Source organism: Homalodisca vitripennis, chromosome 4 (assembly GCF_021130785.1).
Source record: "Homalodisca vitripennis isolate AUS2020 chromosome 4, UT_GWSS_2.1, whole genome shotgun sequence".
NCBI classification, from domain to species: domain Eukaryota; kingdom Metazoa; phylum Arthropoda; class Insecta; order Hemiptera; family Cicadellidae; genus Homalodisca; species Homalodisca vitripennis.
Window position 1 is genome coordinate 48017335 of NC_060210.1, and position 21761 is coordinate 48039095.

Sequence of the window (21761 nt, forward strand, 5' to 3'; positions counted from 1 at the left end):
TAATAATACATCATTTTAAAATATTCCCATTTAATCGTTTTCGTACGCACATATATAATGTAGAATGATCGATGTTACAGATGGCTATGAAGATTCTCGTTCTGTTATCGCTGGCGATTGTGGTACTCACACATCCTCTAGAAGTGTCTGAGGATGAGCTTTCTCAGTGGCAATTATTTAAGGTAAAAATTGCATATTATAAAAATGTATCGTAAAATGTGGTTATAATATATAACTCTTAGTTCAAATATTTTTAACATTTTAGTTGGTTTGCGTTTTGACCCATGATATACTCAAAATAATAATATATATTATTACTTTACTTTATTTATACAATTATAGACAAAGAATAAACTAAATTATTGAATTGCATTAAACTTTGTCTCATACTTTTTCTTATACTAGCTTCACTTAAACCAGCATAATTTCTTTTATAATACATAAAATAAAGTAATCAAGAATTTGCTTTTAGTTATAAATTAGTCATAGATATTAAGCTCTGAATAATACGACTTTTACATAATCAATATATATATGTTTAAATAATACTATTTTAGGTACAGCACAATAAGAATTTTGTATCTAATGACGAAGAGGAAATGCGAAAGGGTATTTTACTTGAGTAATCTACGATTTGTCCGGGAACACAATGCCAAGTTCAAGAGAGGAGAGGAAACATATGAAGTGGAAATCAACATTTTTGCTGATATGGTAAGCAAATATATCTAAGAATATAATTATTGTTTGAATGATTTGTTTTCCATCCTTTTATCTTATTTAGTTACTGACTAAGACAACTTTGAATGATTAACAAATAAATGAAGATAACACATAAAAAGGAACTTTTTAAATGTATCAAGTACTGGCAATATAAAAATGTTTGAATTTCTGCTAGGGTTTTTGAGATGTTGGAAAAGGACATTTGGAATTTAAAATAAATTCACAGTTATCAAAACTTCAAGATCAGTATTGAAAGTGTTTAAAATTGAAATACGTTTTCCTGTAAGGGTTAAATGAGTGCAGTTTTATTTTTATATCTTCGCCGACCAAATAATGTTGGGAACTATCCCAGTTTAGTTATGTATACTTATGTGTCTATTAAACTTATTATATAATCTCCCTGACATAATATTGTGACAAATTTCCAAAAATGTTCTTTTTACAAGTTTTAGTTTAGTTTATTCTAACTTAACATTGATTTTAGTCATAAACATTATTTATTAGCGTTAAAAGTACGTAAAATCAAGTGCCTTCGGATATGTTGTATGGACATTTTTAAAATCGATGTTGTTTATTTTATTATATAGATGTCCTGAAGTCAAATATAAAGATAAACAATCACGCCGAATATTAATATATACATTCCCCCGACAGCAGAAAAGGAAATTGGTGTTATGTTTCAATGTCAGTTAACCAAATGCCATGGATTAATATCCACCATCGTAGAAATTATTGTTTTCTAGGTAGAAATGGAGTTTCATACAAAATTCAAAGTACATAAATGAAATCTTTATCGGGATATCTTGCCACAAGATACATTCCGTAGATTAGGTTTAAGAGCAAAGTTCAAACAATAACAGTTCCGTTGAGCCAACTAGTGTAGTACAACGCAGGACTGCACGCGAGTGAAATATCACCGACTATGAACATTAATTTTAGTTTTCTATGTTTTCTTTATAATTAAAAAATACAATTTTACAGTATCACGTATAATCATACATGATTCCACAAAATTTGTTTACAAATTTATCTATTTTGCTATATTTCCGTTTCCAACATGGTCACTCATAAAAGCAATGTAAACTATTCGTTAATGCTTAGGTACATGCCTAGGTGTGACAGGCACTATCCTTGATCACATCATGAATAATTTCTGTATTCATTCTGCTAATATAGAAATTAAGATTTATGCAAAATTTCAAGTGTATATGTTAGTTTGTTTTCTAATGATTTTGTAGACAGACATAAAAATAGATAGAACGAAAGAAAATCGATCAGAAAAAAGAGTCTGTATTATATAACGTGTTTACCTCGAATGCTTGGAAGAAGCTAATTTAATAAAATTATGAAGTTTTCAATATAAATTAAATAATTGTGTTTATTTTAAACATATGATAATTTATATTGTGTTAAAAAATTGCATGTAAAATTTATTCTTATGAAATAGTCTATTACCTTGAATTTATAGACTCCTGACGAAATTCTCTCAAGGAAAGGCTATCGACGACCAGAGGGAGAGCCGCGCGGTGGGGAGCCCTTTCAGGAGATGACAGGAGTCGAGTTGCCTAGTAATGTGGACTGGAGGAAGAAGGGCGCAGTAACTGAAGTAAAAGACCAAGGCTTCTGCGGATCATGTTGGGCATTTAGTGCGGTTAGTTGTCTTAATTTAGAACAGAAATATTCAATACAAGTTTAATAAGCTTTAATATAACTTATTGGCTTTATCTTATAACTTTAATCGTCCGTAACAATTACCAATATTTGCCACGTAAATATCAGACAGAATTACTGATCAGCACAGGAAAAAAATTGTGGTAATTGGAGGAATTCTTGAAATAAAGCAGTTACCATGCTTTTAATCAAAATACAGATTACATAAGGCTAAGGTTAACTATACTTTTATTTTAAAAAGATTTTATTTACTGTATTATGTGTAGAATGTTTATACCGCCAACATTGCTTGTATAATTCAATTAAAAAGTTCGAATGTAATTTATTAAAGCTGTATTAGTAAATAATTTTTATTGCTTTTAGTTATAAACTTGTAGTACTTACAAAGTTTTAGACTAAAATAATTTATTTAGTTACGTATTACCTATGATTTGGAACATCTTGTGTGATTAAAAGCTATTTTGAATATATTTTAATTGTTAAATATATTAAGTTAAATTGACTTATAATTGTTATTAAATTTCATCATTACAAACATTAGAAGTGATTAACCACAGGTACAATATAATTTTGATAACATTTCGAGTTAAAACAAACATAGAATAAAAATCAATACCTAATATTTACTAAAAACATTTAGTTTAAAAAAAATATTTTTAATGACTGGAATGAATTAAGAAACATTTCATCAAGTAGAGTCCTGTACTTTAAAACTAATCAATCTGTATCAAAAATGTAATACGAGTAGTTTATTTATTTTGGTTATGTGTTTACAGACTGGCAGTCTAGAAGGCCTGCACTTTCTGAAGACCAAGAAATTGGTATCACTGAGTGAACAGAACCTGATTGACTGCTCCAGGAAAGAGGGGAACTTCGGTTGTGAAGGCGGATGGCCGGAGAAGGCTTTTAGCTACGTCAAGATTAACAAGGGCATAGACACAGCGGTATCTTATCCTTACGCAGGCCAGGTTAGATTATTGAAATTAAATTTTATTAAATCGTATTAAAAATCAAATTCAAAACAATAAACACTAAAAATATGTTTTTTATAATTGGCGTATTGAATATTTTTCAGAAGGAAAATTACGAGTTACTGCATCACTTAGTAACATGTAAGCTAAGATGATAAACTATATTTAAATCCTAGGATTTAGAACGTTACTTAAGTGTTGTTTGTGTTAATGCCATATACAAATGTTTGGGCCAATATTTTCTTCTGAGGTATCTATGCTGGGTGCACTAATTAATTAGATGATTAAATATTTTCTTACAAAACTGTTACTATATTTTTTTAAGGAATGTAACTTACATATATTTATACTTCTCTCATATTTAAATAAACCAGAGGTATAATTGAAATGCAGTTCTAGCAAAAGTTGAAATCAGTTTAATTAAATAATAACATTGTAAAAGGGTTGGTTTAATGTCTTTCATTAATTTTCAACTAAATATAAACAAGCATTTAACCATATATCCCATCATAATTGAAGTAATCAAATTCCCTTAACTTCTTTTGTCTATTTAAACTCCTAACACAACTCCTTAGCAAATTGTGTTTGTACTTTAATTTATAAATAAAAAACAATAGGTTTTACGGTAAATTAAAGGAAATTTCGATTACGGAAACAATGATTTTTCATTAAATAAAATTTTATTTGAGTCGAAATTTGATGTTTGGCATAGCTCTGCAATTTAACGTTATGTAGGAAAGGGTTTCACGAGGGCGTCAAATTCACTGATTACTTTTGGATGGCTCAGGCATTTAAGATTGATTAGTCTTGCTTATTGGTTAAAATACACATTAATTTCCTTTTGCAGAATTGCTATAAAAATGCTTGCATTTAGTGAAACCTTTACAAAACACTAAATTCGCAAATAGTATAATCGAAGGAAATATTTTTTTGGTTGTTCAGTTTGAGTGTGTGTTTAAATCAGAAACAAAACACCAGAGTACATACACGTAGACTCAGACTAAAGTATGTATAAAGATGAATAGTAATACTAAATAAAAATGTAATTTATTTGTTATTTTCAATGGTGTAATTCCTAATTTTAGAGTTTATCTATGTTTAAAATTTAATTATGTTTCCAGGACTTAGACTGCCAATACAATCCCAAGACCGTCGGCGCCACAGACGTAGGCTATGTGAGTCTCCCGAAGGGAAATGAGACGAGCCTTGAAACTGCTGTAGCCACGGTTGGTCCTGTCTCTGTCTGCATTGACGCAAGTCTTAAATCCTTCTCTCTATACAAGCGAGGTAAACTACTTAGTATTTAAAAAGTGTATGAAGTTTATGGGATTACTTAAATTTAGTTTTTACATTTTTAGATATTTACAAATTGTTTGTATTACTGTTACAGGAGTTTATCGCGCAAAGGGGTGCTCGACCGTGGAACTAGACCATGCTGTCTTAGTTGTGGGCTACGGCAATGTCAAGAAAGGAGGCGACTACTGGCTAATTAAGAACTCCTGGGGAACGAGTTGGGGAATGAAAGGTTATATGATGATGGCCAGGAATCACAACAACCTGTGTGGTATTGCTACTGAAGCGAGCTACCCACTTGTGTGATATTTTCCAGTTTTTAACTGCAAAATGTCAACTTAAGCTGTACTGATAAATATAACAAAAAGAAATAAAATGTAATTTACATCTTATATTACTTTCTGGTTATATCTTCACCTTATTTCTAGGCATTAAAACTTAACTTTTAGTTATAAAAATATGGATATGTTTGGTTTAAAGCGTATCTTTACGTAAATTTAAAAGAAAACTAAACTGCTAAACATTTTTCTGATTGCTACAGAGTGTTTAGTATGGTCTGTCGTCAAAAAACTCTTGTCTGCAAAGGGGATTTAAAATTCCTTCTCTGTATGATTATTTTCTGTATACGTGTCTGCAGGAAATCTAAAATATATATTTTAAATTTTGTAAGCAACCTCGTGAATTTTATATTAACGCGAAATATTGTGTGGCGTAATCTTAACTTTAAAATTAAAAAAAAAATATAATATTGTTTAGCATGTCTCAAAACATGTTAATAATTATTTATATATTATTGAGATCCTCTTTCAAAACTACATATTAAAATATTGTATTCACCGACAATAGGTGAAGATAAATATTAAAAATAACATAAGTTCCTGACGCGATATTCAAAGCTATTCATATACTTATACACACACACACATAAATCTTTTAATTAGATAAATTAGCTGTTGAAATATCGCATTTAAAACTATTACAATATATATTGTAACATATAGTAATAAACGTCTCTCCGTAAGTAAGCAAACTGCGATAATAAATACACACTGTTATGTTAACGACCACTGTGAATAGCATTTAAACTCATTGCAGGTGTATGATTCCAAGTAAATGGTCAAACAAATTGTAGTCGTTATTTCAATACTGGATTCTGGGAGGAAAATAAATAACATATTCGTATTTGGACTCTCTGTGTATTACACCACATTCAAATGATTTCTTTACCTTTTATTTCTTACACTTAATAAAGGCAGAGAATTCATAAATAATGCATATAGTATGTTTGTGTCATTAATAAATACAAAATGATATAATAAAATTGAATATGGCTAGCTTATTGGCTGGCTGGTTATTTTAAGATTTTATGTCATAAAGTTTAATGCAGGAGGCCCAAAAAATACAATAAATATGTGTTAAATCTTATATTTCACGACTAATTTAGAAACTGTATAGGATAGGTTTAAACGCACTTACGATCTGTGTGATGCACATAAGTTTGTGTACGGGGAAAAAATGAAACACACTCTTTATTAAACTCTTATTAATTTACTAGAAGTTGCTGGTTTTGGACGAGTATCGGTATTCTGGTTCCAATGAATTTTCCAAGGTGAAGAAAATATGGCAAAAAGCAAGTGAGAGTTTTAGGTCTATTGTAAATTGCTCTCATGTTAGAAATTGTTTATGCCATGGTTGATTTTTTGCCTTTTCCTCCGATTATATATACACACATAAACAGGTCTTAGAAGCTTATGTCTCTCATAAAGCATATGTTTTTAGACATTGCAATTTACGTCCAGTCTAAAATATTTCTGCTGTTACAATTGAGTTTGATTTGTTTTCCTGTTCAAGAGTGAATAAGTAATTCTGAAAAGCCCACTTCTGTCATAAACACTGTAAATTTATAGGCCTACTCAAAGTTGGTGTAAAATTGTATTTAATTTCTGCATTATAACGGTGAAAGGAAACTGTATATTTTTGTATGCAAAAATGTACATTTAGTTACCGTCTGCTTTAATATATAATGGGCTAAATTATTGAAATATTATGGTCAATTATTAGTTGTTTATCAGTGTGTTGAATTTATCTTCTCTATAATTAGTTGTATAACCTAAGTTTCAACCCTTTAACGAAATAATAACATATTTATGTAATTTGCAAATATTTAATACAATTCAAATTAAAATAAAGGTGAATTCAGGGTAGCTTTTAAAAAGAATCAAAAAGTAGTGATGAGATTTGAATACCAATTTTGACAAAGACAAGTTAAAAATAATTTTAAAACTGACTTTTAACCTACAATAAATGACTAATATATGTGTTTGAAATCTAAGCATTCCCATTTCTTTCAAAATCGTTTCTGAATTGAGTTCTATTATAGCCAATTAATGAAGTACGTTTGGTGATGGAAGGGTACGGGTTAAAAAATAATTCTGACCTGAAACGTATGCATGTACTACACTATTGTATTACTAGCTAAGCTGCCGTCTATCGTTATTATATTATAATAACCACTTCATCAATAACGTTGCTAGTACCTAGCCTCACTTGAATAACGTGTTAAGTGATAAGTTTACAATGTTATTCACTGTATCATATTAATAAAAAATGTAAAGTAGTGGTTGTGAATCAGCCATATATATTGAGATCATTATTCTAATTTAATTATAATTTTTATAAGACATTTTTCATCTAATTAAATTAAAAGAAAATTAATATCCATCTTTTCTAGACAAATACACAAAAACATATATTAACAACTATTTTATTGTGTTGTTGAGATACAGAAATTAGTTGCTATAAACCTTAATAAATGCAGTGTTTGAGGTATATTACTAGCTATATACTAGTTAAAAGCTAATTATTTTCTTTAGAAAGATTAATTCATGGAAATTACCTAGTGACTTTGACGAATGAAATATCCTAACAACCCTAACACAAACACGAAGATATTCTGTTTTTACAAATATACGTGTTCCAGGTTGTGTATAAAAGTGTTTTTAATGCTGGAAGAGTTTTTGTTTTCGTAAGACAATTAGCTTTAGGTGAACGTAAATAAATACACAGATGTATTACTATAAAATAGGATATCAATACAATATAAGTAACGATATTGTAAAAAATCTATAAATAGACATATATCTTTTGAATCTTAGTTAAAATACAACTACGTAAAAAGCTCATAATAACATATATTAACATAGTGCATTTTAACAATAACAACCAATATTGAGCCATATACCTTCTTCGGATCTCAGGAGTAAAGCAGCTCTTCTCCGTAAATATAAAAGCACACTTAGCCATAAACCAAATGCGATTGAATGATGCAGTAGTAGACTATGATCCAGACAACAAAATCATGATGTCTGCATATAACTGCTCACTTAGGTCAACTCTGTTAACTTCTGGGAGTGTAAATGGATAGATAACCGTCCCCTCAATGCAGGAATCTTTCCTGCATCAGGATTAAACCACCCGCATTAGAACTACTTCGTATGATGAGGAACCCACAGAACGAATCCGCACTAACCACAGTATACTCGCGGAATCAAGTGAGGCAGATTACAATGTACAAGGTGTGAATGCGGAGCAGAAAAGTAAACCATACAAAACATTGTGATATAATGTCCGAATATGACATATGGGGACAATTTTGATGACTTTCTGATGCCAACGGACTCTGCGATTGATTATGTGTCTAACTTGAATGTATGTTTGTGAAAGGAACTAATTTGTGACCGTGTTATACACTCTTATGTTATGTACACACAGTTTACTTACACTGAAAAAAACACTTATACACATTTTATATTATGTGCAGCCGTACGATAGATAAATATATAAATAAATACCAACAACCTAATTGCTTGATGTAACAATATTCAACTCAAATGCTTAACTGAATCCTGAATAAAACTAACATTATTATACAGTTCCTTTTATACAAATAAAAGGAAATGATAGTGACTTAGCCATTTTACGTACCTGAAGGTATATTCCGGACGGTTAAAAACTGACTTTAATGTCAGGTTTAGTGTAACTGACTTTCGCCATGAGTTTTTAGCTAGCGGCGCTAAAAGCTTTTATCTATACCGTATCTCTAATGTTCCTAAAGGCTGTTTGGAGCCTGTGACAATTTTTTCATTTATCTTTCATGTATTTGGTACGACTCCAAGTAAGCAATAAATATAAAATGTATCTTTAACACTTTATGTAAACATTTGTTTTAAATTTTTTACCTCTTAATTTATCGTTTTAAATTTGTAAGAAGTATTTATTTTAAACATGTAGTACCAAGACATAACGTAACCAAGCGCTATTAGTATTTTGAAAATATTTATTGATTGTTAAGGAAATAAATCTAAAACTTATTTATACTTCTAAGTTTAATTATTAAACATGTATAGACTATAATTAATAAAAGTTATAAGTGCTTAAAATTGAATAAATTAAATCTTTAAAGTTACACGCATCACATAATGTTCTGATAAAAAATAAGGGTGCAAAAGTGCATGAGATTAACATTGATTTTATGAAAAAACTCAAGGACGTTTTAAAATGTTAACATATAATAGGGAATGTCAATCGTAGTCTCGATTAACGATAAATTTTGTTTATATTTTAAGTTCTCACATAATTGTGAGAACTTAAAATTAAGAGTGGATTAAGAGTGTTTCTTAGAAATTAAAATTGATAGTAAAATATTTACATTTTGACGTGACAACGTCTTAAATTAGGTTGCGGCTCGGAGTCACTCATGAAAAAGTGTAACGCCCGGTAACGTTACTATGCCCGTCCAGTGGGTCCGCCGCACGGGATCCGCACGGGATAAAGCAGATAACTATGGGTCCGCCGCACTGGATAAAGCAGATAACTATGTTTATTTGTGAAAATGTGGAGTGCTTAGATTCGTCATTTACAACAACTACAACAAAAGGTAAATAATTGTACACTGATATTTCATTATCGTAAACTATGATTGATTGATTAATTGTTAGATTGACACAAAAGTTGAGAAACTGAGTTTATAGGTTATGTCATACTATTGACAAATGTTGATAGTGTTAAGTAAATTATTACTTTAAATCACTCTGCAATCAATCGTAATTCAGTCGATTGAGAAGAAACAGCGCGTATTGCTAGTCAAACATATAAAATAACAAATTATAACCTCTAACCTGTCATAACAGTGCGACCAAACAAACGAACTGAACCGACCAATCACCACGCGCGGAGTTAGAATTTAACTGTGTTTAGCAAGAATTTCAAATTCCAATTTTAGTAAATGTTTTATTCAACTTTACCATTTACATTAACAAATTTTAATTAATTTCAAATTATGTACAATGTTTTAGTAAACAAAATATATTTATATAGTTAAAATTTGTGCAATTCTTATTTTCATTCAATTCCTTGTTCCTATTGTGCAATTTAATAATATTCATATCAATAAAGATTCTACCGAGAAAAAGACGTTGTCACGTAAAATCTTCGCCCGTAAAACCGACTTTACAGGCAACCATAATTTTTTTATAAACTTTTATTTGTTTCTTTTTTGTTTAAAATCAGGTAAGTAAAGTGTGAATTATCAAAAGTGTATGAATCTTTAAGGGAGTTTCTATTATGTAAAAATCACTACAATATCACTTTACAAGAAAACAAAGAATGGCTGACGGTTTGCCAATATATCCCGGTTCTTATAATGCAGATCCTTCAAACTAGAGAAACCTGTCTCTGATATATAAGAATTCAAAGAAATACATTCTTTTTAAAGTTCCCTGAAGCCGAATGGAAATATTAGTGTAAGCAATAAAGCACTCTTTTTTATACCGATTAATATTATTTTCCAGTTTAAGTTAAGTGATTATAACTTAAAGAAAATAGTTAATAATATACGTAAACTTAAATTCACATTATTGTAAATGTGTTTTCATGAATATAAATAACCAGGTTAACTATTTATTAATTTTATTACTTTTCCCTTTTCCTGCCTCAAACAATGTATTTGATCATACAACCAACCACACAGACATTTATCATGTTGATGTCTATTGATTATGAAAGCGGATCTGCGAATAGACAAATCCGAGTCAGTTCCCACGTTGGCAAATGGGCAACCGCAATATTATTGCGATCAAAAAAATGAAAGAGATTTTAAGATCTCATTTACGATATGGAGAGTCAAGGAATAAAAATATCACCTAGTTCCCATAATATGAAGTTGAAATCAATGATATTTCAGCTCGGACTTTTGCACCCTTTTAGTTGATTTTAAATGTATAAAAAACTTTGAATAGTATTGGCGCTTTAGTATATACACAGGGGAATACGTATTCATGATAACATAATTTAAAATAGACACAGCCAATTGCTGATTGTCAAAAATTCATCAATTAGATAAACAGTGTTAGGATGAATTGATCTATTTATTCAAATACTGTGGAAAATAAGATTTGCAATAATGTCAGCTCTGACCCATGTAAATAAATCTCATAATATCAATGATTATGTAGACAGAGTGAGTGGATATTCAATATTTCGCACACTGTTGATTTAGAACTCCAGATAATGTTATCTCTAGCGGTCACACCCACTTAACTAATTGTGAGCACCTCACTGATTAGTCGGGCATGGCCTGCAGATTGTTGGACCCCTATCAGTTCCCACACCGGGGTACGGCGAGTCGATACAATGTAAGCCCTAATGGACAAATCCACTTAGCTAATTGTCATAATATAACTAAATATGTTTACAGTGTCACCACAGGGACAGTTGCTCGTCATCTTTTACACTGGGGAACGTGGAGATATGGTGAAGACTGACAAACACATCTAAAGAAATAATTACCATAATCTCGCTGATAATATCAGAAGAGTCTACGCATGAGTTGCTGGTTGTTAATTCATGTCCTTGTAAAAAGAAAAGAGGATGTAGAAGCTTTTGATGACTCAACTTGATACAATTTTCTAATTTTCATTAATGATCGTAGATACATAGAAATGAGATTTTAATTTCCAATCGCTGTATGAAAATTGAACAGTTTATTATATGAATATTTACAGTGGTATTATTGATATTATATACTTGAAAATGTGGCTTTGTTTGTTTTTTAGCTTTCACAATGTGAAATATTCATCCGATAGAATTTACAATATACATTGACATTCTTAGGTTCCCTAGGATGAATATAGGCCTTGTCTTATTTTGAAAATCCCCTACGGCTACGCCCTACTGCTCAGAACAGCAGTGAAATCTACCATCCTGGTCTTTAAAGATGTGGAATAATTATTGAAAGAGCCTGTTAAATATAATTAACTATTCAGTATAAACATTGTTTGATGACAGTACAAACACATGTTTAGTTAATTAAACTATTATTTTCAGTGTTTTAACATTTATAGTGCGTAGATTCTCTAGGGAGTACCCATTAGTTTCACACCAATTTTAGATTTCCGCGATTAGGTAGGTACTCATATACCTTATAAAATGTCCTAAAACACAAAAAGGTCTAAATTTAACTCCTTTTGAAGCAGTAGACAAGAACTATGCTACATGAAAGTTCGCCTGATATAATTTGAAATGAAATTTGCTTTAGCAAATATTGAGTATTAAGCATAAAAGACAAAGATACTGTACTTCTGTACTTTAATAACTATAACATTTTGTGCCATCTTAGTTGCCTTTGACAGAGGTATGCCTCTCAGAAGTTTGTAAGTATTATATATATATATATATATATATATATATATATATTTTAAGGTTTTTAAAGTATACAAAACACTAAATTTGTTTATATATAATATGAACAAGATGCTCTTACGTTTATGCATAAAATTTAATTCCTATGTAGCGAACAATACATTCTATACCATGATGCATGCCACTGTATATAAATTGGATTTGCGAGAGCAAACATTTTTACATTGGTCCTATAAGTAAATAATACGGCAAGGAAAAAGTGCATAATAAATAAATTTGTAAACAGACTTAGTACAATCATTTGTGGTTTTTACGTCATGTAGTAATACATTTAGCATAACTACCTCAATATATAAAACATCATCATTGGGGACTTGATGTACAGATTTTTATTACTCACTGATATAAATTCTAACGGAAAGAATAAAATGTTCATGAGCCACGTGGAAAGATATGTCGAGAAAGATGTTATCTTTTGTCAAAAATGTTGTATGAAATGTATGTACATACGCGAGAATGGGTGGTGCATATGGAATATGTTGGTGCATGTTAATACATAGAATTTTAAAAAGTGTCATTGCAGCCTACCACTCATTAGGTATACATATATTCTTTTTTTACTTCCGGGTGATGGAAACAATTAATTTTCTTTACGATTGACAGTCTGTTAATATGTTAACACTACAACTCTTCCTATGAAATGAAATTTTGCATGCAACCTCAGCAAAGTCTATTATGCTACAAGTAGTGCAGTCATTGAAGCGAAAAATACGGTCTTACCTCCGAATTTTTTTACTGTGAACCGATTTGCATGAAATTTTGGAATTAGGCTCATCTTACCCTTAAATTCAAAAGTGAAAATGATCTTAACTCCGCCTATTATTGTTAAGGGGTGTAAACAACCCCTTCATGGAAAAATTGACATTGAACCATTTTATCGCTATAAAAAACATGTCTAATAGTAAGTGATGAAATTTTAAAGTGTTTTCTAACACAATTAACTCATATTAAAATCATTTTCAACCCCCTTGAAAGTCTTACAACCCTTGCAAACAACCCCTAAATTTAAAAAAGTCACAAAAAATACCTTGGTATGACATAAAAAGATGTAAGTATAGAGTAAGTAATATTTAATATTTTATAATCTCTATAATAATTATCAAATTTTTAACCCCCTTTCAACCCTTGAAAGCTACCCCATGATAAAGAATTGTTAAACTTTTTTTGATAAAATGAAAAGGATTTAAATATTATTCCACACTCTCGAAAATGATTATCATATTCTTAAGCTTTTCTACCCTTAAAATTACCCCTAAAATAAATCAGTAAATATATATGATTACATATTTCAAAATAATTTAATTTAGAGTAAAAATTGCCATTTATTGAATAAAATATTTACAAACTATATAAAATTCACTCAAATGTATTATATACATATAAGAACGTTGGTATGTATTCATGCCTACGTTTCCAAAATATATGAGCCAATTACGTATATATATATATATATATATATATATATATATATATATATATACATTAATATAGTTTTGGGTCTCTATTATACTGCGTACTTTCACATTGCTCCAAATATTCACACTGCGAAATTTTCAGTTATTAAGTAGAAAAAAATATTATAAGTTTTTGGACCGTAACTCATTCAATTTTCATACTATCACAATTTATAAAAAACCATTGTAAAAGTAATTAAGAGAGCTACAACATCCTTCATTGCAATATATAGTAAAAACCTTTTTCTCAAACGGTGAAGGGTTAAAGGGCTTAAGAGAGGCTGTGATTGCGCTGCCACGCGCTCTTTAAACAATCATATCTCCGTCAATTTTTATTTGACAGAAAAAACAAAACAAAAATTTTTTTGTCAGAAAAATACCTAAATGTTTTATTCCTACACTTTTATACGTATCTGTCGTCATTTTTGAGATATTATAAAAAAGGTGGTTTCTTTAAAATTTGAATTTTTTTTTAATCGTGTCTTTTTTAAAAATTATGTGTCCTGAAACAGCCAAACTGACACAATCTATCAAAATCTTTATAATAAAGTTAATTCTAGTCGGAATACGATTAATTTTAATTTTGGTGGAAATAGCATTTATGAAACCCATTGATTTCAAAGAAAAAACATTACATGCTCCTTTTATTTGCAATACAGCTTAATTATTTTACGTGCAAAAGACTTTTAATAGTGCTCATTTTAAAGCTTATTTCAAGCACTACAAAACACTTTTTTATTAGAATGCCTAAAATGCATCTGCTCGCCGCTAGATGGCATTGACCACATCGATTAAATTTCAGACAAAATAAAAAACGGTTTTGATCTTTAATATCTAGCTTAATATTGCATTTAGAATACTTTATAAAAAAACCAAATTGTTCATTTAGTTACCTGCTACAATTTTGTTCTTTATACAATTTTCGATAAAACGTTTATGTTTGGAGATATTTCCAAAAACCGATGAAAAACGTGAAATTTTCAATTGCCAATAACTTGAAAAGTATTGGATTTTTCGAAAAACTTTATAGATGATGTTGTGCTTAAAATTAGGCCTTCTATCGATATCCGAGGTTATTTTGTAACAAAAAAATTCACCCCCGAGAAGGGGTAGTAACCACCCCCAGGGTGGTTGCGGAGGTCAAATCATTTTCACTTTTGAAGTTAAGGGTAAGATGAACCTAATTCCAAAATTGTAAGCAATTCAGTTCACAGTAAAAATATTCGGAGCAATAATGCTTCAATGACTGCACTAAAGTAGAGCAACGTACTCCTAACTTGTATGAAATAAAAGTGAGTAAGACATGGATGAAATTAATTAGAAACGGCGGTGTTCAAATGTTATAGCAGTAATTTCAAACTTTTCACAGCCTTTATGAGATATAAAAATTCCAAATAAACAAAAGAACTACTAGCTGAGCACCGAGTACTGATGTACACTTTTGATTACAATACAAACATATTTTTTCTATTTGCCCTTTCTTCATTTATGTCTGTAATAGAACCTCACTTTTGAATATTATGTACACACAAAAGCGTTGAATATTCTTTTATTAGGGAACATTATCAACATGTTTTGTTTTCTTCAAAAATACTTCTGAGATAGAAATTTTAATCAAATGCTAAGGGGAGCTATTTAAATATAATAAATGACGCACATTTTGAAGGAGCTGATTGTAAATGCTATGTTTATAGTAGATTAGTTTAAGCCAGGTAACATTATTTTATATATTCTTGATGACGTCATTGTATAGCCTTTCGAGTGACCGCGACATAGCTGACGTTTATAGGTTTTATAATGCTTAACTGCTTAGTATTCTTCTATTCTTTTACAATTTGAATAGAATGCGGGTTTAAATCGCATGTGTTATACACTATAACAAGAATTAACGCAAATTTGAATTTAATACATCACCACAACAATATTTTTAGTTATCTATATTTATATATTTTAAATCCCCGGTAAAACTATCGTAATAATTTAGAATGACCACCTTTTAGAAAACACTTATAAAGGGCTAGCGAAAGAATGAATACAAAGAAGTTTTTAAGTACTATATAAATTTTGTTACAGTCGGCTTGATATTTCGTTTATCATTGCATTAAAAACTGTACGTTATATTGAATAAAGCCCAGCCAATCACTTTCTTGTAAACACAGGAGATATGAAACTTTTGTCTGAAGGAACTAAAGTGAGTTTCAAAATCAGTGATATGACAATTATCCGGCTAGCTGAAGTAGACAGATCATGTCTTTGTCTTCAGACTACGCTTTCTCTGTTCCTGCAGCGTAACTGTACTATCCACTACGTGATGATTGAAGCAGGGCTTATGTCACCAATTATAATCTGCTATTCTTGATGTTTTAATTAATATAATCGTTACTTGAGTAAAGCATTATTTTGTTTAATGTCGTTAAAAGTGTTTTTCTTTTGTAATAAAATTAAAGGTTATCAAACTATTTAACCCCATCCAGTCTAAAATCCTAATTAGGAAGAAATTCTAATAATATAACAAATTACAGCTTTGACCATCCTAAAGTGTTGGATTTTATTCTTGAAATGATTTATTTTCTTGCAACTAGTTTTGCATTTAATGTTAATATTTAGCTAAAAGCTATTATTTTGAAAAGAAGAATTGTTCACAAGACTTTCTACACTACACTTTAACCGTACATAAGGTAAATATTTAAAAATACTTCTCTTTTATGATATCTGAGAAAAATATTTAAATTCACTTAATGACTTACGGGATTACAGTTGAATATATTATAACTTCAAGTGTTTATTGTGCAAGTCTTAAAACCACTAAACGTAGCCTATCGTACTAATATTTTACCTAATATAGGCTATTATAGCTGTTATTTGTGTTTCCTTTTAGTCATGCTTAGGTGAATTTAAAACAATTTCCATATAACTTTAATAAATTAAATTAACTATAATGACCAATAGAGCTTATGGAATTTAATATCCGATATTTTTAAAATGTTATCAAATATACGTCATTTTTGCGTTCTTGTAAACGATATAAATTCAAAACGCACACCTTTTAAAAATTGAGTGTGGCGGAGTACTAATGAAGATGGGATCACACGTGTCATAGTATAGAAATTATTCATGTAGCTTTCTGGAAGCCAACGCTGAGGGTTATTTGCAAGAAGCTTAAAGCAACGCACCCCCTGAAACCACATCGCACTTTGGCTTTTAGCGGTCCCTTATCTGAAGTTAAATGCTGAGTTTTTTTACTTACTCTTAGGAATGTATTTAAAAAATTAAGACCTGTAGAGTGTAAAATACATTTATAATTAAATGGCACTGTAACTTCACAATGGGATTTTTTTTTAATTAAATCTTAATGAAGAATAGAGAAAATAATTTTATAAATTGTTTTAAGATTTAATGAAAATAACAGCAGTAACAGTTTAAAAATAATATAATTTTAAGAACTGTAGCTTTTCATACAAAAACAAAATCAATATTTTCTGGACTTCTTTTAGATTAAGTGTCTATCAATGTGTCATGGTTGATAGTTTTCATATGTCATATATTCATTTTCAATGTATAGAATTGCGAAGTCATTCAGGTTGTATTCTGAAAGATGTGGGCGAAGATGGGTTCAAAGCACTAACAGATTTCTTACCCGAAGAATTGGATATTGGTATTGTAAGAATTATTTTTGAGATAGTTCATAGATCGGAATAGCCTTCTTTGAGCCCGTTTTTTGTAACTGTAGACTGGAAATATTTTTGTCACGTTCATAACGGTCCTTTCAACTACCGGTACTTTTTGCATTGGTTTTATCTAAAATATACAGCAACTCACGAAATATTTTAACTCACATAATTAAAATGATTCATCAATGTCATTTGATGTAAATTTTGATGTATTCTTTAGGTAACTTCTAAAAAGTCAATAATATTGAACACAAAACAAGTCCTGAATAATGTGTACATGACGCTAACGTTTTCCTTAACTGTTTTTTTTAATTCAGAAAAAAATAATCACAAGCTTTATTATATATTTACACTCTCGTTTTAATTCTTTCCTGTAATATTATTTCATTATCTGCTGAGAATGTGGTCTCAACATAAATTTTCTTTCTTATTTTTTAGTTTTAATTTTACTAACACTTTTAGGTACAATCAGTTATTTTTTGTAGGGTTTGGGGACAACAGTGCATTGACTAAGGAACATTCAGTCTCGGTACTAGGCCTAAGCCCAAGGATAAGCTCAGGTTGTAATTAGTAAAAGTTACACTAGCTTCAAGCTCATTATTATTTAGACCTTATTCAGATTCTGGCATGCATAAGTAAATACCCTTAAAAATGGTTTCATCATTATTTAAGGAAGTGTCAGATGTTTCCAAATAAGAGGAAAGTAATCTTTCAACTTTTTCTAGCTATTCAGATTTAACGTCTCGTTTGTTGATAATACATTTATCACTTGAATTTTAATTTAAAATATACATAACTTCTTTCATACATTTTTAACCAACAAATTAAAAAAAAATGTATTTTATCATTTGGATACCCGGTGCCAATTTCATAACCTCGTTAATTTTCCTATAGAAAACTATCAAAAAATTTAGGTCAGTGTAAGTGTCATTTATGAAAATCAGAAAACGCATAATTTGTTGTCAATAAGCCCATACTCATATTTTCATTCAAATTAATGCCAGTTTTACTTTTATTTACGTCTATAATAATGGAAAACCAGAAGTGGGTTTAGTTTGCATACAATAATTTACATTTGTAATGATTTCAATTCAAATGCTAACTAGGTAATTAACTAACAAAAGCAATAATCAGTAGACACCCCTCGTTTGTGTTTATGTGAAACGTTATAAAATAAAACGAGCATTTGTTGATCACGATTGTTTTTTATTTAACCATACTATTTCTTGTTACAGAAGAAGAAGAATTTTTTATTTCTCCTTCTTTTATGTTATATTGTCGTGAAACTGTGTGACTTTCTTTCAAATACATATGTTAAATTGTATACAAATTAAAATGGAAACAAATATTTATTTTAGGTTTATAAAATTGTCTTTAAAAACAACTATTGACACTTTGTAGTGATATTTTGTCTCATCATTTTATCCTTGTTTGATCTAGTATGCATCATGATAGTATGTGTCAAAATGTACTAAATATTTAAGTGCATTTCACGTGTTTCTAGAATTTAGACTTATTACTTTGATACATATAATTTACAATGACTTTACATCTAGCTATCACTAAATTTACAAAGCGTTCACTTTAGTATAAAGTCTGTTATAAATGCCTGGAGAATTAGTTTCAGTGCGAAAGAACAATCACCTAGATAGCTGATGCGAGAAACAATTCTAGTGGAAATTAAAAGTAACCAAATACTTTTTAATCCCCAGTTTCATTAATCTCATAATTAATAAAGTCCTTGTAAGTTTTCAAACATTTTTCTATGTTTAGTAAATTCTATCACAAATGTTTAGTATTTTACAAATAAAGAGTGAATAAAAATAAAGGACGCTATTTGGAAGAACACAGGTTTATAATCACTTTACAGTGTGAAGATTGTTAACAAGATTAACTAGTAATGGGGAACAAAATTCCTGAAAAATACTTTTCAATCCTAGTTGAAGCATATTATATCTCCTACCATATTTTGAAGAATCAAAAGTAATCAAATTCTAAATATAACAATATTCTTATTCATTATTTTGAACGAAAAATATTCTAGTTTCCAAAACGTTAACACATACAAAGGTTAAAGGAAGGACAAGTAAGATTATATCACTAAGTTTCACAGGTTTGATTTCAATGCTTTGAATTTTCGCTTTAACTGTCCTCTAGTCGTTAGTTTACAGCTGTTTGATAATATACTAAAATTTTAATATCTATTTGTTCTGCAATCTTTTTTTCTAAACACATCAAAGTAAATAATATCAAAAGATTTAAGTTATGAGTTTTAACGTGTTGCTTATGACTTAAATAATTATTTTTAAAATATGCAAATAAAATATCATAATCAAAAATATAATTTTTATGTCTCACACATGTTTTATATTACAACTATACAGGCTTAAAATACACTGTTATATTTAGTATTTACTTATTATTACTTACGTGCATGGTTATTATATGTTTGTTTGATATCGCATGCGGCATTAATATACGTGCTTTCTTCGTATATATTATATTACTTTATGAGGATTCTGTAACTATCAAGGTTGGCATGTAATATACACGTTAAACTAATATTTATTACCTTTAGCATCTTATAATCTTATAAGAAAAAAAGCATAGAAAATTGATTGTAAATCAACTTGATTTATAAAATAAAATAATACGAATGTTTTTTCCGAAAATGTAAACGTATTAACTTATAATAATTATAAAAAAACACTTTGAAAGCATACCATACACAAGCCTTAAGAGCCATCAAAAAATAAAAAAAAATTAATATTCCTTGAAATTATTTGACAGTATTATGGAAAATATCAATTTTATTTACGCATCAATTACTTGAGATTAAGATTTAGCAAACGTGTGGAAGGCCTATCTTAAAAGGCTTGATTGGTTAAAACTTGAAAGATACTATCTTTCTAAAAATTTTTGTCTGAATCTACTAATTAAGAACTACGGCACGTGTTCACAATTATCCTTGCAATTTTGTATATTACTCAAAAGTATGTGGGCTTGCTACCTTTAAATCTAATGAGATATAAACAACACGTAAACATTAACGTAGGATATAATTCGTCACTCTGCTATTTCGAGTTTGGACTACTTCAAAATTAGAATTTAATTTATTTAAATATACTTAATACAACTAGTAGTACAAGACAGTAATTTAATACTACATCCTATAGTTAGTTTCTGAAAGAAAAACTAAGTAATAAAAAGCACACTTTTGCCTAAGTTTGATAACAAATTTAATGTTAATCAGATTTCAAGTCTCCGAGTTCTAAACTTAAAAATTGTATTTTGTGGATCAGTGTCAAAACCTGTTACCATTTTTCGATGTTATCGACATAAAACTAATGTAATACTAACATACTTACAAAAAGAAGCTTTTAAATAGAAAGAGACAGCCTTTCAGGGTAATTATGTAAATCAATATATTTTACATTCAGTTATAAATCTATTTTACAAACATAATAAATATTGAGAAAATAAATATATTACTGTCTGATATATTATACATGATTAAACAAGCAATTCACAGCAACAATTCAGCAGTGCAAATGATAATATGTAAGAATACAAACTTAGTACATAGTAAGGTAAGATATAAAATAAAATAATATAATTAGTATATCCACTCTTTACAAATAAAATTACATTTTTTTTAATACTCTCCGCAATAAGGAACTAAATCATAAAACCTGACATTTAAATGGTAACCTTATGAATTATTATATATTTTTTAATGGTAAAGATTTTAATCAAATCCGTTTTTTTTTTTTGGAAAAAACTTTTAAACCAGCAACATTCATGTTGATTATTTAAATAAATATGGTAAAACAAATATATATATAAACGTAAATATTTGTAATTAAACATTACTGGGAAATTTAAAGAAAAAAGTTAAAGAAATTTATTAAAGATTAGATTTTTAAACGGCTTTTCATTGCATATTTATTTTCTCTTATTTTTGACTTTTAAGAACACCACATAACTACTGGTGGTACATGAAATGAGCCACCAGTGTAAAAACTTTGTTACATATAGGTTTCCATACAATATCGAAGTATTAGTTTACGCTTTCCAGACCTGGGTTGGAGCCAGACATTCCATTGTATTGTGTGTCGGGCGCCTCGTTGGCTCCACTTCCAATAAAAACTTTGCACATTAAAGTAAATTATTTATAACAGATTACTTAGTCAATACTTTCTACTGCTGACTTAAATTAAATA

At 29.2% G+C, this 21761-nt stretch overlaps 1 protein-coding gene across 2 annotated transcripts in view; it reads left to right on the forward strand.

The window, feature by feature from the left end:
• LOC124359293 (procathepsin L-like) overlaps positions 1–5049 on the forward strand; it is a 32324-nt gene extending 27275 nt beyond the window's left edge. The window contains exons 2-7 of one of the 2 annotated variants that reach the window (XM_046811917.1): positions 81–182; positions 558–711; positions 2189–2371; positions 3168–3359; positions 4484–4649; positions 4753–5049. In XM_046811917.1, the coding sequence (XP_046667873.1) occupies positions 154–182; positions 558–711; positions 2189–2371; positions 3168–3359; positions 4484–4649; positions 4753–4961 (933 nt within the window). In that variant the 5' untranslated portion in view covers positions 81–153 and the 3' untranslated portion in view covers positions 4962–5049. The remainder of the gene's footprint in view (positions 1–80; positions 183–557; positions 712–2188; positions 2372–3167; positions 3360–4483; positions 4650–4752) is intronic. The other variant, XM_046811915.1, reaches the window with a different exon arrangement.
• Positions 5050–21761: the final 16712 nt, after the last annotated feature.